General features: G+C 47.8%; 1 protein-coding gene across 1 annotated transcript in view; it reads left to right on the top strand.

Annotated features, from left to right (window-relative positions):
* The first annotated feature begins 877 nt into the window (after positions 1–877).
* Positions 878–16,662, top strand: part of LOC102460236 (acyl-CoA 6-desaturase) — a 36,743-nt gene continuing 20,958 nt past the window's right edge. Inside the window, exons 1-3 of the mRNA XM_006111744.4 lie at positions 878–1,382; positions 12,962–13,072; positions 14,601–14,798. Coding sequence (XP_006111806.1) covers positions 1,176–1,382; positions 12,962–13,072; positions 14,601–14,798 — 516 coding nt within the window. The 5' untranslated portion in view covers positions 878–1,175. The remainder of the gene's footprint in view (positions 1,383–12,961; positions 13,073–14,600; positions 14,799–16,662) is intronic.

Below are 16,662 nucleotides of genomic sequence, written 5' to 3'. Positions count from 1 at the left end.
AAGTGTGACATGATAGGCCTGTTGCAGATGAGCAGGAAGGTGTATTGGCAAAACTGTGCAGGTCAGAAAAAGAAGGGGCCAAGGGCCTGGACTGGATTGCACTGGGGAATTGTCATAAATGTCCTTCCACACCTGGATTAAGGTAGTGTAGCTGCTGCACTGCTCTTTTAGCCTGTGAACTGCCATTGCCTGGCCACTTCATTTTATTCTGAAGTGCCCTTAGGCTAAAGAAAGAGAAGGGGATTCTCCTACCTACCAACGAAATTGCCAGGGAAGCACTGTTTAAGCAAAGAACTGTCTTGCAAAGAGGGGAACCGCCTCTGCACTGGGAGACAGGGGTTCTGGCAAACCCAGCCTTAGGGCAAGGCAAACAAAGTGGTTAGGACCTCGACTCGCCCGGGCCTGCCCACCCAAGCCCTGCAAGCTCTTGGCCCTGCAAGCTCTTTGGCTGGGCCGGGTTGTGGCCATAATCCAACATGATCAAAGCCACCCAATTATACTAATTCAGCATCACAGTCCAAAATGTTTCCTCCCTGAAACCCGCACTTCTTGCCAACGGGATGACAGCCCTGAGCAGCTCTCTCAACCCTCGGCCAAAAGGCACATCCAAGCTAACAGACAGTGGAGGAGCGTTAGCAATGTCCCCTCCCACCCATCCCGGTGCTGGCTCTCTGGAGACAGCTGGCCCCAGCCCCAGTGGGATATAATGTCAAGGCTCCTTCGGGTGGCTCCTGGACAAGCGCCCGAGTGCTTTCCCCTTCGTAAGATCAAGCCCGGCCAATGGCAGGCTGCTTCTCCGCTAGCAGAGAGCGGGGATTGGCGCAGGAGCTCTGCTGATCGCTGTGGAAACCCCTGCCTTGATGAATGGAGGAGGGGTGCGGGGCAGAGAGAGGGGGCAGCGAGCTGAGGTTCCCACAGAACAGGGTTATTATTGGCGCTGCATCGGCGCTGTCAGTGCAGGGAAGAGCCGCCTAGGGGGCACCTCAGAGCAGGCAGCGGGGCTGGGTGCCTGCAAAGGGGCTGGCAGGAGCGAGGGAAGGGAAGACAAAGAGAAGCCAGGACGAACATGAGAGGCGGGAAGGAGAGAGAACAGGGGATCAGCTGAATTCAGTCTGGAGGGGGAAACCTCTTTCTTTCCAGCCACGGGGGCCTCGGGCAAGTCGGGCCGGGGGGCCATGGGGAAAGGTGGGGAGAAAGGTGAGGAGGCAGGGGAGCCGGAGGCGCAGAGCCGCTTCTACAGCTGGGAGGAGATCCAGCGGCACAACCTGCGCACGGACAAGTGGCTGGTGATCGAGCGGAAGGTTTACAACATCACCAAGTGGGCCGCCAGGCACCCGGGCGGCCTCCGGGTGATCAGCCACTACGCCGGCGAGGATGCTACGGTAAGGGACCGCCGGCTGGGACACCTGGGCGCGGCGGGAGGGGGCGTGCGGCGCCTGGCTGGCCCCGGGCAGCGCCACGGACCTCAGCCGCGCACGGGAGGGCGCGCCAGTGGCCGCGGAGAGCGGAGCGGTGGGGAATTGCTGGGCGCCTGGTGCAATCCGCGCTGGTTGGTCTGATGCAGCCTAGGCTCCGGGATGTCGGGATCCAGCGATGCCCCGTCAGGTAGCTGTGGCATGGGAGCAGCCCCGCTAGCCATTCCCCCTCGCCCAGGCTGGAGGGACCCGCGCCGGCGGCTCTTGCAGGGGGATGGCTTTGAGACGGCAGCCCAGAGAGCCGCTCTGCGCTCCCCGCGGGAGGAAAGGAGGCAGCTCTCCACAGCGCTGTGCCCCCGCCTGGCGAGGGCAGAAACGGAGCCGTTTGCTCCCATGCTGCTGCACCCAGCCGCCGCTTGGCAGCAAGAGAGCGGGACCGGGCCGCTGCAGGTTCGGCTCGGGGCGCGCTGGCCGGCGGGGTCCCCTTCTAACCCATCTGCCCCAGAAGCGCAGCCAGATGCTGGGCTGCTCCCCGGGCGCCAACCCGCCGTGAACAAGGATCATTGCGCTGCATTGTCGCTTCCCTCCCCGCTCTGCGTGTGCCCCACAGACGTCAGGGGGCAGGAGAGAACAAGCGGCGGGAAGCGAAGCGTTCGTCTGGGGTGGGTGTTGCTCCTCCGCAGGAGGGGGAGGCGGGTCTGACAGTAGGAAGGGGTTATATATAGCGGCTGGCTTTCTTCAAGTGTGTGTTTGCTGCAGGGTCGATGGTGTGAGCTTCTGGCCAGTCGTTCCCCTGCCTTAAAGGACAGTGATTTGCTTTGGTGCCTCTGTGCCCCCTTGGAGCAAAGCCTCTGGATGAATGGGCTTTGCCAATGGGCCATAGTCTCCTTTCAGTGGCATTTGCATCAACTCACTGAAGCCAGAAGGGTTGCACTAGAATATAAATGAGCAGCCACTTTGCCTCAGATGTCCCTAGTTTGTAACTCAAAAGGCATTTGGTCTTATGTTCAGGTCCAGCCTGTCTTTGTGAAGATTGTGACATGGGTTTGTATTTCTACTGTTGTTGTGTGGCTTCCCCAACTAATCCCCTTCCACAGTCCTCCGTGCAACACTATCCAGTAGGAAGTAAAATGATATCTGTGTAGGTCCAAATTTAAGCACCTGCCCCCAACCCTGTCAGGGAAAGGGGCTTGATCGTCAGTCACAAAATGGCCCTCTCATGCAGCTGTAAAAGGATCTCAAGAGTAAAATTACATATTTAACTTTAGTGTTTCAGGAAATTATGATCTGGGAAGGCAGTAGTGACAAAACACAATTCTGAAACGTAATTCACCATTCTTGCATTGTAAAAGGTCCCCATCCTTAAGAGTAGTCACAATCAGTGCTTGCACATCCACCCCAGACTGCCTCATGGCAACACATGCCAACAACTCTCATAAATCCATTATGGGCTCATCAACAGCGTCTGTTGTATATCCACTGTGGGCTATACCCTGGGAACATACTGGACGGTATGTGTACATCCATCACAGACTGCCCCATGGGAACATGCACCAGCAGCACCAGTATATTTATCATGGGATATCTAAGGCCCCACACCGACTTGTTCAGTTGTCATGAGCCAGCTCCTAAGGGCTTTGACACCAGGATCTCCTGTTTGTCACACCCCACCCATTAAGGCAGCTCATACCATTGCTACCCCACTAGCCCTTTCAGCATATCTCTTGGGTTACCTGTGCACAATCCATGCTGATGACTGAACACAAGCAATCATACACCATCACAGGATGTCCCTAAAGCTGCTGACATTGACGGTTCCCATGACAACCCATTCATTCAGCATGGGCCTACTACCTCCTAAAGATGTTTGTACCAAGAGTGCCCATGCCAGCCTGGTCATCCACCGTGAGCTGCCTGTGTTTAGCATTCTACACAGGCCATACCTCATTGTGCTCTTGGTACCTGCAGCGTTCTGTTTATGCATCATCTTGTGGGCAGCTGTCATCCTGCCTTAAACATTGAGAAGACGGATTAGATCTGCAGTGTGTTCTATGGCACCTTTTAGACTCCTGAGTATCTCAAGGGCTTCACAAAATCAGAGCCTGGATACTATAATGCTGTGATTGGGATGGCAAATAGGGATGTGAATGATTAACCAGATTACCAGTAAGCATTACCCTTACTGGATGATGCTTACCAGTTACAGTTAACTAGCAGCCTGGCCGGGCTAGAGCAGCCTTCTCCCTCTCCCCTCATGGTGGGGAAACTGGGCCTGCCATACCATGCCACGGACAGGGGACCACTCTGGAACAGCCCCACCCCCATTTAAGTGGTTAACCAGTTAAACATGACATTTGACCAGTTAACTGGTTAAACGGGATTTTATTTCACTAACGGCAAGTAGGGTACCCATCTTGGTGCACAGCTAAAACTCACACAGCTCCTGAGACCACAAACTATTTTACTGGGAGAGACCAGGGCAATCCCTCCCACTGACATGTTAGCAAGAGCAAAGAACTTTCAACTCATCTGGACAATGTGCCATGGCAGAAGAGACTTGATTGTAGCGTATCCAATTATTTCATAGTACAGCTCCCAATGTATTCCCTGCTACCACATGGAAGGGTATCCCAAATTCCAATGAGGGACTTGAACCCATGACCTGCCAGCCTAGGCAAAACTACTGATACAAGATGTGTAGCTGATGACAAAAGAACTCAACTATCTGTCATTGTTGCTCCCTTCTATTCTGGGCTTGAGTGATGAACTCAGGATGAAACATTTAGGAGCTGGTATTCTCTAGGCGGCTTCATGAATGTGTTGAAACATTCCCCTCTGTGCATAAGTCAGTGACTGCTATATTTAATGAATCTCAGCCATGCTCACTGCAGAGAATCTACAGCCCTCGGATCTCCCTTGAAAAACATGCTAGGATGGAAGTAAGATGTGAAAGCCCCAAGAGACTCAAAGGCAACCCTGGCATTGTGTGTGTGTGCAGGTTTGTCTTTTCCCATAGAGAAGTGATACTGCTAAGTGGATTGAGAGAAGGAGCCAGGGCAGGTTCTCCCTCTGGTAGCATTATGAAATGCATGTCATATTACAGTATTTGGGAAGTACATTAAAAGAAAGTGGAGGGGGGTTTGGTAGGGTAACCCTAGGTGGATGGAAAAAACTGAGTAGCAGGCAGAGGATTTTCTTTAAGCTGCCCTCCAGTAACACCACATAAATCGGAAAGAGACAGCTCCTCATCTGTAATCATCATGAGAGCAAGCCAGCACTTAGAAGATACATCTTTTCTATGAACTTGATGTTACTCAGATAATCTATACTTTCCTTTGTGATTCAAGTTCTCCTTTTTCCTCAGAACCTTTACTCTGAGTGGCTGATTCTCCTTGGCCTAGCCCCAAGAGTCTTTTCATATTTACTCCCAAACAGTAATTTTTACCACCAAACAGTAACCCCACTATCCTCTCTTACTTCCCTTTTGAGTCATCTTCTGGAATTGATGTCAGTCCCACAAGGCAAATAAGGAGGAAGGAGTCCAGTGACCAGAATTAACATTTTGGGGGAATATCCACAGTGACTTGTCAGATCAGAGGAAGGATGGGTCAATAGTTAGAGTGGTTTTAAGTCCCTGTTCTGCCACAGACTTTCTGATGGACCTTGGGCAGGTCCCTTGGCTCCCTGTATCTCAATCTCCTATCTGTAAAGTAGGAATAATAGCACTTCCCTGTTTCACAGGGATGTTGCAAACACAACTACAGTAGCGATTGTGAGGTGCTCAGATACTGCAGAAAGGGAGTCTATAGACGTATCTAAGATACATAGAACTAGTGACTCAGGGCTAAGTTTGCTTGGGCTGGGCCAGAGAACCAAACAGAACGAGTTCCAAACTGTACCCTGTGGAAGCTTGTGCTGCAGGCCTTGTTGACGCTGAAGATTTATTCCAGTTTCAACCATTGGTGTAGCTGTATTGGTGCTAACGCTTAGGCTATGTCTACACTGCACAGTCATTTCGGAATAAACTGTTCTGGAAAAGTTATTCTGAAATAACTTATTTCGAAATAGCACGTCTACACTGCGGGGAAGCCTCAAAATGAGTCCGAGGCAGGCTTCCCTAATGTAGACGTGCTATCTCAATTTAGAGCCCCAGGAGGAATAACTTAGAATGGGCCTGGTAAGGGGCTATTTCGAAATAGCAGAAGTGGAGCATCTACACACACCTTATTTCGAAATAGCTGTTTTGGAATAGGTGTTATTCTTTGTAGAATGAGGTGTACAGAAATCGAAATAAGCCGTCCGTTATTTTGAAATTATTTCGAAATAACGGAATTGCTGTGTAGATGCTCGCATAGTTATTTCGGAATAACGGCTGTTATTCCAAAATAAATTTGTGTGTGGACACACTGTTAGGGTGTGTCTAGACTACATGCCTCTGTCGATGGAGGCATGTAGATTAGACAAATCGGCAAAGGGAATTGAAGCCGCGATTAAAATAATCGCGGCTTCATTTAAATTTAAATGGCTGTCCCGCTCTACCGACAAACAGCTGATTAGCTGTTTGTCGGATGATCGGGGCAGTTTGGACGCGCCGCGGTCACAAGGAAGCCTTTCTTGATCGGCGCAGGTATGCCTCGTGAAACCAGGTTTACCTGCGCCGATCAAGAAAGGCTTCCTTGTGACCGCGGCACGTCCAGACTGCCCCGATCAGCCGACAAACAGCTGATCAGCTGTTTGTCGGCAGAGCGGGGCAGCCATTTAAATTTAAATGAAGCCACGATTATTTTAATCGCGGCTTCATTTCCCTTTTTTGAAAACACAAATCTACATGCCTTTGTTGACGGAGGCATGTAGTTTAGACATACCCTTAGTGTCACAAGGCAAGTTATGGTGATGGGAGCCAAAGGGGCTTGTTCCTGCTTGAAATATGCCTCTGCAAATCCTGGCTTTCTTTTTCCACGTGGGAGGTGGGGTGAAGGGTTGTAGTAGTGTAGCCAGTGACTGAAATCAGGGCCAATCTCCTAATGTAGTAAATGCACAAATTGGTATCTGACTGCAAATCATCCCTTATGGTAATAGGCTTCCGCATTGCTTCTCATTTGATTGCAAATAGGGATTGTTTAGACAGGTAAATGCTAACCCTATCAGAGAGAGGGTTTTTTTTATCCGTGGTTGAGGTTGAAAAGGATCACATTGCTCTCAGAACTAATGTGAAAGTCCTGATTCCCTGAAAAATGTATATTAGGTAAGCCAGATTTGGGGGGATTTTTTGGCTTGCTTTACTTACTGCTAGTAGGCTGCATATTCTGCCTCCTTCCCCCTGCTGACCCCCTGGTACTTTACAGTTTTCCTAATCTTCATGGGTACGTCTACACTAGCCCCCTAGATTGATCTAGAGAGGCTAATGAGGGCGACCGGAATTGCAAATCAAGCCTGGGATTTAAATATCCCTCTCTTGATTTGCATGTTCCCATCCAGTCGCCATTTTAGAAATGGCCATTCCTCCTGCAATGAGGTTTACCACCTAATTCGATTTAGGGGCTTTAAATCAGAAGCCCGTTTAACTGCCGCATGTAAATGCGGGCAGTTACTTCAGGCTAGTCACTTTCTAAAATGGCGACCGGCCGGGAACATGCAAATCAAGCGTGGGATATTTAAATCCCGGGCTTGATTTGCAATTCCGGACGCCCTCATTAGCCTCCCTAGATCGATCTAGGGGGCTAGTGTAGATGTACCCCACTTTACTTATTTCCATGGACTTTCTTTTTCTTTCACACCTCCCTCCTCACTTTCCCCCTGCTCCAGCTCTTACTTCTCATACAGCCTCCTCCCTGTGTTTCTTTAGTTCTAAATTAAATGACAGATTGACAGTCCCCCTTTTTCCTCTTTCCTCATCCATTTCCTTCAGCAAAACTCATGTGGACAGAGCAGTTTTAGGGCCTGATCCAAAGACTCTCTGACTACAGTGGGCTTTAGATCAGGCTCTTAGTTCAGTATTTTCAGAGAGGTTCCGCACCCAAAATTAAGGGTAGATTTTCAGAAGAGCTCATCTCCATACAAGTCAATTGTGGATAATGATCACTTAAAAATCTGCCCTTAGTGTTTAGAGCAGTAGGAACATAGGAAAAGGGCCACCTCTAGGTTACAGACCCCGATCCCCTGATAGGCAAATCCATCATGTAATTCCATTCCATATGATGGAGCCAAGTTCCATCATAAAACTAGTTAGCTTGTTGTACCACACAACCCCTACTGGAAGGCTGGTTTCAAACCTCACTCTGGTGATAACTTTCTAATTTCCAGCCCGTCTCTGCACCTGTTCCAATTTGAATTAATATTTCTTAAACAGCTGCTCATAATTATACACAGCATTCTTACCAGTGCTTTGTACAATGGCATTATACTTCCCCCTCTCTGCTAGAAATATGGTATCTAATAATACATCCTAGGATGGTATTTTTTTTCAGAGCAACATCACAGCAAAACTCCAGTCAGCTGAAGAAGGGGGCTGTGCCCACGAAAGCTCATGATACCATCTACATGTTTTGTTAGTCTATAAAGTGCTACCAGACCATTTGTTGTTTTTTAAGTTTATCACATTGATGGTTCATAGCCATCCTGTGATCACGTGATTCTTCCAGGCAAAGTATCAAAGCACCTCTTCTTTTCTTGTTCTCCGTTTAGTTATATAGCTAACGAACCTTTTACTGTTTGCTTTAATATCTTTGGCAAGGTTCATATCAGCTGGACTTTTGGCAGTTCTCACTTTCTCCTCACACTTTCTAGCCTCCACAATGCAGCTTGTTTAGCTGTTTAATCACTCCTCTTGTTCTGTAAGCTTTCTGCTTACTCCTTATCTCCTTTATGAAGTGGGTCGTCATCCAGTTTAGTCTGGAGCACTTACAAGTTTTTTCCCCTTGCTTAAGATGCAGATTCCAGATAGTTTTTGCAATGTTGAACTAAAGAAATTCCAAGCCTCCTCCACATTTAAGTCCTAGAGCTCTTTGATCCAGCTGACTTCACTAATTAGTTCCCTTAATTTCTTATAGACTGCCCTTTTGAAATAAAAAATGCATAGCTGCCAACCTGTTTGGATTATCCTTCCATTGAATTTAAACAGAATCAACTTGTGATCACCTAGTTAGGGTTGCCAGATGGTTTCAACAAAAATACAGGACACATGTGACATTACATCTACATTACATCTTAGTTAGAAAATACTGGACATTTATATTTTCTCAATTTGTTTCCCAACCAGAAAGCTCAAATACTGGACTGTCCGGTTCAAAACCGGACACCTGGCAACCCTACATCTAATTCAAGGTTTTTTTCTGTGACAGCTCTTCTTTAATGTCCTCTCTACTTACCAAAAACAAGTCTAAAATAGCATCAACACTTGTGGGCCCTGTAATATGTGAAGAAATCTGTCAGCTACCACTTCCAAGAGTAACTAGGCCTTTATTGGTAGCATTTCTTGGGCCAGAGTGATTTTTGACCCAAACTATATTAACACTTCTTGTGTCTTTACAGCCCTCCCTTCTTTCCTCTGTCATGGCTTCAAATGCCCATCTGAACTGCACGATCATCTCCACATGGATTGCGAGCACTCGCATCTTTTCTGCCATGACATCTCAGGTGACATTTCATACGTACATAGCTTTCCTCAGGTATTCAAAGACACTATACAACCCACAACTTCTTCATTCAATCTTTGTCTCCAGTTCAGGATAACTCTTGTACTTGCCTCGGTAGCCATCATTGCCTTTGTGATGGTTTCACCCCTGCCCATACTTTATGGACACAAATATGCATAACCTAAAGATGCTCTGGACAAAATACCTCATGTAACCTATCAGTCAATGTCACAATCTGCTGAATCTGTATATCTTATTTTGGAGTGTGCATCATTCTTGTATGTAAAGTTAGAAATATGGAATATGAAATGGCGTATGGTTTTAAATGTGCAAATGAAAGCCATCAAGGGTGTTTCCCTCAATGTCTGGGTGATCCCCTGCAAACAGCCTCTTTTGTCCTTTGAGTAAGCAGTGGTTGGTTGTAGGAGTACCTGCCTGCGTCTACACAGCAGTGTTATTTTGGAATAATTGACCTTAGTTTGAAATAGCATAGTCCGCATCTACAGAGCAAGCAATTATTTTGACATAATGTCGAAAGAATGTTGATCTGGAGGACTTCTTACTCCAACTCCTGTAACATTCACTGTATGAGGAGTAAGGGAAGTCAGAGGAAGAGTACTCTAACTCGGATTTCCTGCTGTGTAGACAGTACCAAAAGCCAAAATAAGCTGTTTCGACTTGAGCTGCGTCAATTATGTAGCTTAAGTTGCATAGTTTATTTCAATTTTAGCCCCGCTGTGTAGACATGCCCCATGTGACCATCCCAACTAGTAAGATCTGACCTGGTAATTTTCCATAGAAGATGGGGGAGAAAACTCCATGTTTTGGCCAAAATGGAATCTAGCTATCCTTTTGTCTTTGGCTTGCATGTCACTCCAAGGGAATAAATCAGAGTCCCCAGGGAAAAAGGATCTTCCCTGGCTTGGCAGTTTGGCTGAAATAAGAACAGTTTTAGGATGAGTTTGCAATAAGCTTGAGTGTACGTTAGAATTACTATGCCTTTTCTGTTATTTTACATTTGTAATTTACTTTGCTCTCCCTGTTTACACTTGCAACCACGTATATCCTACTGTTTGTACTTAATAAAATTACTTGTATTTACTTTCAAGCCCAGGGTAAGTTATTGTTACCTGGGGGAGCAATCAGAGTGTACATCAGCCTTTCATTGTTAAAGGAGGTTTACCTGAATGATTTATTTGGGATTCTGATCCCATTTGGGGAGTGGATTCCCTGGAAGCTGGGCCTAAAACTGCATTCTTCTCAGACCTGAAATAATTCAATGTCTGTATTGCTCTTTGGGGGTGGGGGAGGTGGTATTCTCAGCTCTGTGCCTTGGCTGGGGGTGACCAGGAGACCTGGCCCAGCACAACAGGGTGGTGAGAAGCCCCAGAGAGCAAATAGGCAAGTGCCAGTAGCTTTGTCAGCACTTTGGGAAGCACCCTCAAGGAGTCTTCTGTGACTACACCCTGTCACAGTCTTTTATTTCTAGTGCCTTGCCTTGAACAAGAAAGGATTTCTTGTCCTTTGTTTACTAGGCCCTTCTCACTAGATGGGACTTAACATTCCTGGCTTCTATTCTAGGCTGGGAGGCCCTTGGTCAATACCTTGTCTCCTTTGAAAATCTTAGCCTAACTTCCTTGGGTGATGCAGTAACCATATTCGCCGGTCTCATGTGTGAACAGTGAAAATCCACATGCTGGCAATGGGCTAGGTCGGGGTGGCCAACCTGTTAGAGATGAAGAGCCAAAACAGCAGTGGATAGAATGCAAAGAGCTTCCCCTGGGCAGTGGGGGGGAGTTGTTCAGCAAAAAAAACCAAAAAAAAACCCCGTGCTGGGGGAACATAGTTGCTTGTACACCATCCCGGGGCATACCATCACAAAAAAAGCACTGGGAAGGGGTGAGAGGTGCAAGCTCTGGGAGGGAATTTGGGTGCAGGAGGAAGTGGAGAAGAGGATGCTGGTTCAGGGAAGGGGCTCCAGGCTGGAGAGTGATGGGGTCAGTTGCAGGGTTGGGGTGCTGAGCATACGCTTGTGACTGTGAGGGTGCAGGAGTTTGGACTGGGGTTTATGAGGGGCTTAGGGCAGAAAGGCAGGAAGTATAATGGACTCAGGATGATGTGAGAGGCTCAGGACAAAGGGTTCCAGTGTATGATAGGCTCCGGTTTAGGGTCTGGTGGGGGGGTGCAGGAGTGTTATGATGTTGCGACCAGATGGGGGTGTGGCCCAAACTGGGGGCTTGTTGGCCAGGCTTCATTTTGAAATAAAATATTATGTCAAACACAAAATGTTTCTGCATTGTCTTTATTTATGAGAGGGGCGGGGAACCTGTTTTGAGTCAGGGGTCACTGACCCACAGAAAAGTCAGTCGGGGCCACACAAGTGAAATGCAAAAAAACAACTGCTCCAAACCCTCCAAGCCTCACTAATGTGGCCCCAACTGTGCTGGTGGGTGCTGGGGCAGGGTGCTGGTGGGTGGAGGAGTCTAGCCAGGGAGTGGGGACAGAGACAGCTGGGGCCAGTAGAGTAAAGGTTTTGCCACCAATGCAGCTGGCAAAGCACAAGAGGAACATTTGCCACACACATGGAGCGGGTGCTGATGAGGGAGCCCCAGAGAGACTTCTAGCTGACTCAGCAACTTGTCCTCTGCATTCCACCCAGGTTTGTCATGGTAGCAGAGGCAGAACCCTGTATATTGTAAGGAGGGAACTACCCAACACCAGGAACACTCTGAACAAAACCTCTCTGACAGCGTCTGGAAGCAGGCATGTTCCGTGTGCAAAAGTGGAGGTCAATTTAATCCATTTGCTGAGGTTCCTGTTAGATTTTAACACTGTAATCTAACCATCAGATATGTTAATTGGACAAATGTTATAGGGAATATCTGACTAGAATACAATTTGAATAATCCCTTTTCACTGAGTCCAGAAAGCATTCACTTGCTGATTTTAACACAATGTTTTTCTCCGGTCAACTTTTATCTTGCACAGTATTTCTCAGAACAGGCTGTTAGGGACTTGTTAACACAGAGATTAGTGTGCAGCAAGCCATAGTGTAACTGGCTGCATGTCCCCTGCTACAGTGCATTCGAAGTCCGTAGTGTGCTTTGACATACCCCTGTTTTAGTATTACAGATGTTTGTGGTATATCTACATTGGGAACTAATCTTCCAGCCCAGATCCACACACTTACGTTTGTAGGACTCAAACTAGTGCATTAAAAATAGTTGTGTAGACAGTGTTTTGATGTTGCAACTTGGGCAGGAGCTTGGTCTTGGGCATTCAAGGCTGGAGTTGCAATTCCCCCCTTTTAAGCATTTTCATGGACTATTTTAAAGCTATACACAGGTCAGAGGCAGATACCTTTCAATATCATTTATCTTTCTGGGGATGCAGAATTCACATCCTTGGAGGACCGTCAGCATTTTATTTACCTGCACGTCCACAGCCATGGCCACTCACACATCCTGTTGGCCGTAGATTACCATTCCCGGCCAATGGGAGCTGTGGGAAGCAATGTCCCAGTCCGCGCTACTTTCTAAAGCTTCCATTGGCCGGGAACAGCATGCCACGACCAATAGGAGGTTTGAACGGCTGTACCTGGGGACATGCAGGTAAATAAAGTGCTGGCAGTCTGCCTAGGGCTAACCTCGGTGAACTGCGTCTGGCCTGCAGGCTGCTTATTGCCCACCCCACCTTAGTCTATAAACTGCATATTCATTCATCTACTTCTAACAGCATCTGCACTGCTCTGAAAGGGTTGTGTTCTCTGGGCACCGACTTGGAGCTGGCACCAGAGTCGGGTAACAGTTGGGGTACTATGAGGGAAACATTGCTGGGGACAAACAGGAAAGGACCAATGTCCAGTGATTGCTTTTACTGAATCCATTCTTTCTGCCTCTGTTTCCACCCCAGGATGCTTTCCAGGCCTTTCACCTCAACCCCAGCTTTGTGCAGAAGTTTCTCAAGCCATTACTGATCGGCGAGCTTGCCCCAGAGGAACCTAGCCAGGACCGAGGCAAAAATGTGAGTAGGTGCAAAGCCCTCTCTGTGGGCTCTGTTTCTGGACAGGAATCTATAATCTGGTCATTCCACAATGTTTCTATAAAGTTGCCCTCCAGATTCCTTTGTGAAAAGCCATTACATATCATTCACAAGCTCTCTTCACTATGGGCAGCTCTAGCAAGTACAGGAAACCGCAGAGAAAGACACCCACAGTCAGACAGCTCTGTGTGGTCATGTGTGTGTGGTGCAGAGTCAGTCAGTGCATAGGTAAACTCCTGCCCTGCAGCGTGCCCTATTCTTCTCCTCCTGCAGACCTTGGACAGCTCTGCCTGTGCAGCTCAGGCCTGATTTGTGATCACCAAACAGGAGCCCAGTCCAAACTCACCAATTTGAACACTTGCAAACTTTGAATAAATATCGATCAAGATCTGGATCTAGTCTTTGTGGCTGGAGTTCATCTCTAGTCAACAACCCTGCTGCTCAAATTCTCATGACCTAGGTCTGCCCATTTTTCCATGATGCATCCCAGTTTTGTGCTTTGCAAAGGCCTTGGGGCTGCCAAAATGAGACTGCTTGTCATCTAAAGCAGATTTGCATTCTCTTCCACCCTCTGCTCCATGTCACCCCTTTCCATGTCACCCATTTGATGACGCAGCCCGAGGAAACACCACTCAGAAATTCATATGGGCTTATGCTCAGTCATGGAGAAGTCTGTGAAAGTGGCCATCTTTGTGGAGTAGGGGGCCATAACACCAGTGGGTGAGGTGAAACAAACTGCTTGCTCTGAGCATTGTTTGTATGACACTGTAACACAGCAGGGCCCTTCACCCACCTAGTGTCAATATGTCCAGCTCTATGCATGTGCCACATGTTCCATTCATTCATTATTCAGACGCTGTGCACTGCACGACTGGCTTCTAAAGTGAAACCCTTTCTCTTTTGTACTGTTCTTTAGCCAACCGAGTTTATGACGTGTTTCATACACAACAGCAGTGACTATGTTATCCTGCATTACCTCTTGACCCGCTTTCATGAGTGACTGCACGCAAGCTGAACACATCCCAGAGAGAATAGAGCTGTCTTGGCACTAGAGTCTCCCATCAGCAGAGGTTCAGGGCTATGCATAAGTGAAGAGTTGAATTCTCTCTTCCACAAGGAGAGAGGAGATGTCCTTTTATAGCCTATATGGAATAAATAGCTGAGCACTAAGGCTGGATAATAGAAAGATGTTGGGCCCTTCTTAGCTGGTCTCAATTTCCAGAGGTGTATTGACCTAAGTGGGTCTCGGGTGACTTTCATTGCTTTTCCACCTCAAGGAAGTAGGCCGAGAAGGTGGCGAGAGACCCATCAGGGTAGGGAATAAGATCAGGTACCTTGTAGGCAGGTACCTGACGACTGCATGAATATTGATACTAATTCTTCTCTCATTCTGGGGAAGCTGATGGCCCTAGGATAGGCATAGATTATAAGTGTAGAAGCCCAAGCTTAAACTGACACATTTAGTCATGTAAAGAAGGTGCACCTTAAATCCTGCATTTCCATTTCGCAGCCCCAGCTGGTGGACGATTTCCGGGCTCTGAGAAAAACAGCAGAGGACATGAACTTGTTCAAAGCAAACCCTTTGTTCTTCTCCCTTTACCTGAGTCACATCATTGTAATGGAAGCTTTGGCTTGGTTACTAGTTTCATACTACGGTACCGGCTGGATCACCACCTTTATCCTTTCCTGCATCCTTGCAACCTCCCAGGTGAGAAATGGTGAGCACAGTAACTGGGGTGCATGGTCTTCCATACCAGGTGACCTGTCAGTGCATCCAGTCATTCAGAGTTTCTCATGCCATGGCTATCACAAAACTCATTTTGGAAGAACACATGCACCTTCCTTCACCCTTCACTGCCTTGCTCTTCATCACAGGGAGCCTACTCACTAGCTCACAGTTGGATGCATGGAGCCCACTGCCTGTCTCATGTCTGCCAATGAAATTAATACAAAATTCTCCCTTTCCACTGGAGATACCATGATTCCATTCCAGAGGCTACTTAGGCACCTGAAAACTCCTAGTTTTTTTGCAGGTGATAACTTGGAAATTAACTGACAGAAACAGTGTTCCTGATTCTTATATAAAGAAAAAATATAACAAATACCAAATCAAAGCCATATTTTAAGCTTAATTGTAAATGTAGTACAATCAACAGAAAGATATTTTCAATCCCAAAACTTGAGGTATCAATTTTGGAGCTTTAATACAAGTTTGTACACTATCTTTAGTAGAGATAAATGAAATCTGCTTAAGATCTGCTTAGCCTTACAATTATTGATATTTTTAAATGTCTTATGGGCCAACTTGTGAAGAGGAGAATGAGAGAGTTAATTTCTTCCAGGAATGTTTAAAAGCAAATAAATGACTGAAAAAACAAACAATGCTCCAGATTGGCAGGCGGTTCCCAGTGTGGTGTTCTAAGGTTGTAGTGTAAAACGTGCAATTGCAATCCTCCTGGGAATCAACATTTGTGTGTAACAGCCTGTCTGGGCCCTACCTCGTAACCTGACCCAAAGCCCATTGGAGTCAAAGGAAAGACTCTCACAGACCGTGGACTAAATGGAAGACTAGGTGGCCACCCTGGGGTATTGCTGTTCCCCCCGCAAAATTAGGGAATTGGAAAAAAAATGGGCAAGTTTGAAGTGTAACTGAAGCCGTGTTTGTGGTGTGACAGCTCTTGACAGCAGGGGGAGATCCCAGCTGGCCATTCTTTAGTGCTGCGGCTCTTGCAGTGAAGCAGTGAAACAGCCAGAGCTGGGCTAACTTGAATGTGCCTGGGGCAGCAGCCCCCTCCCCTGCCTGAGTCACTCTCTGTCTACTGGTGTCACAAGGGGCTGGCCCCTCCCAGCCTTTGTAACATAGCAACCTGTGAGGATGAGGGCAGACTGTGATGAAATCTGCAGCAATCATCTTCTGAGCTTCCTTCCCCGCCCCACCGCTGCCTCAGCCTGCTTGTCTCCATGAATTTGAACCAAGTGCTGCAGAAGCTCCCAGCCCTGCTGTTGGATCTGCCAGACACACCTCTGCTTTCCTGTTGGCAGAGCAAAGAATAGCCAGTCCTGGGAGCGAGAGAGGCGTGAATTAGCTTTTCAGCCAGTGTGGCTAAGGGGGGAGTGGAGATCTTGGAGAGGAACCGCAGCACAGGGAGCTTTTGGCTGTCTGGGGAGAAGAGCAAGGCAAGACAGGCCAGCGAGCAGGGTGGCTGCCCCCCATTTGTGTTTTGCATTTGCTGCTGCAGTTCTGTTCTTACCAAGATGGCACCAGGATCTCAGGAGCTCTGATTCTAACCCAGCTGCTCCTGACTTCAGCCAGGATCCAAAGCACTTTGCATGGGCTGGGCCTTTTGTTCTGCTTGATGCACCTGCATTCCTTTCACTCCAGTGGGGGAAGGGGAAGGGGAGAGGAGTAAGCAAAGAAAGCTGCCTGCATTGCTCCCACTCCTAGCTAGAGGAGAGGCAGGAGACAGCATCCTACTATAGTAGGAAACCTAAGGAGGGGCTGCAGGCCCCCTTCCCTCCCTCCCCTCCCCCCCCGTAAATGGCACCCTTATTTTCTCCACTTTGTGTGGCTA

The sequence above is a fragment of the Pelodiscus sinensis genome, chromosome 4, assembly GCF_049634645.1.
Source record: "Pelodiscus sinensis isolate JC-2024 chromosome 4, ASM4963464v1, whole genome shotgun sequence".
NCBI lineage: Eukaryota > Metazoa > Chordata > Testudines > Trionychidae > Pelodiscus > Pelodiscus sinensis.
This window is presented reverse-complemented; position numbering and strand designations above follow the sequence as displayed.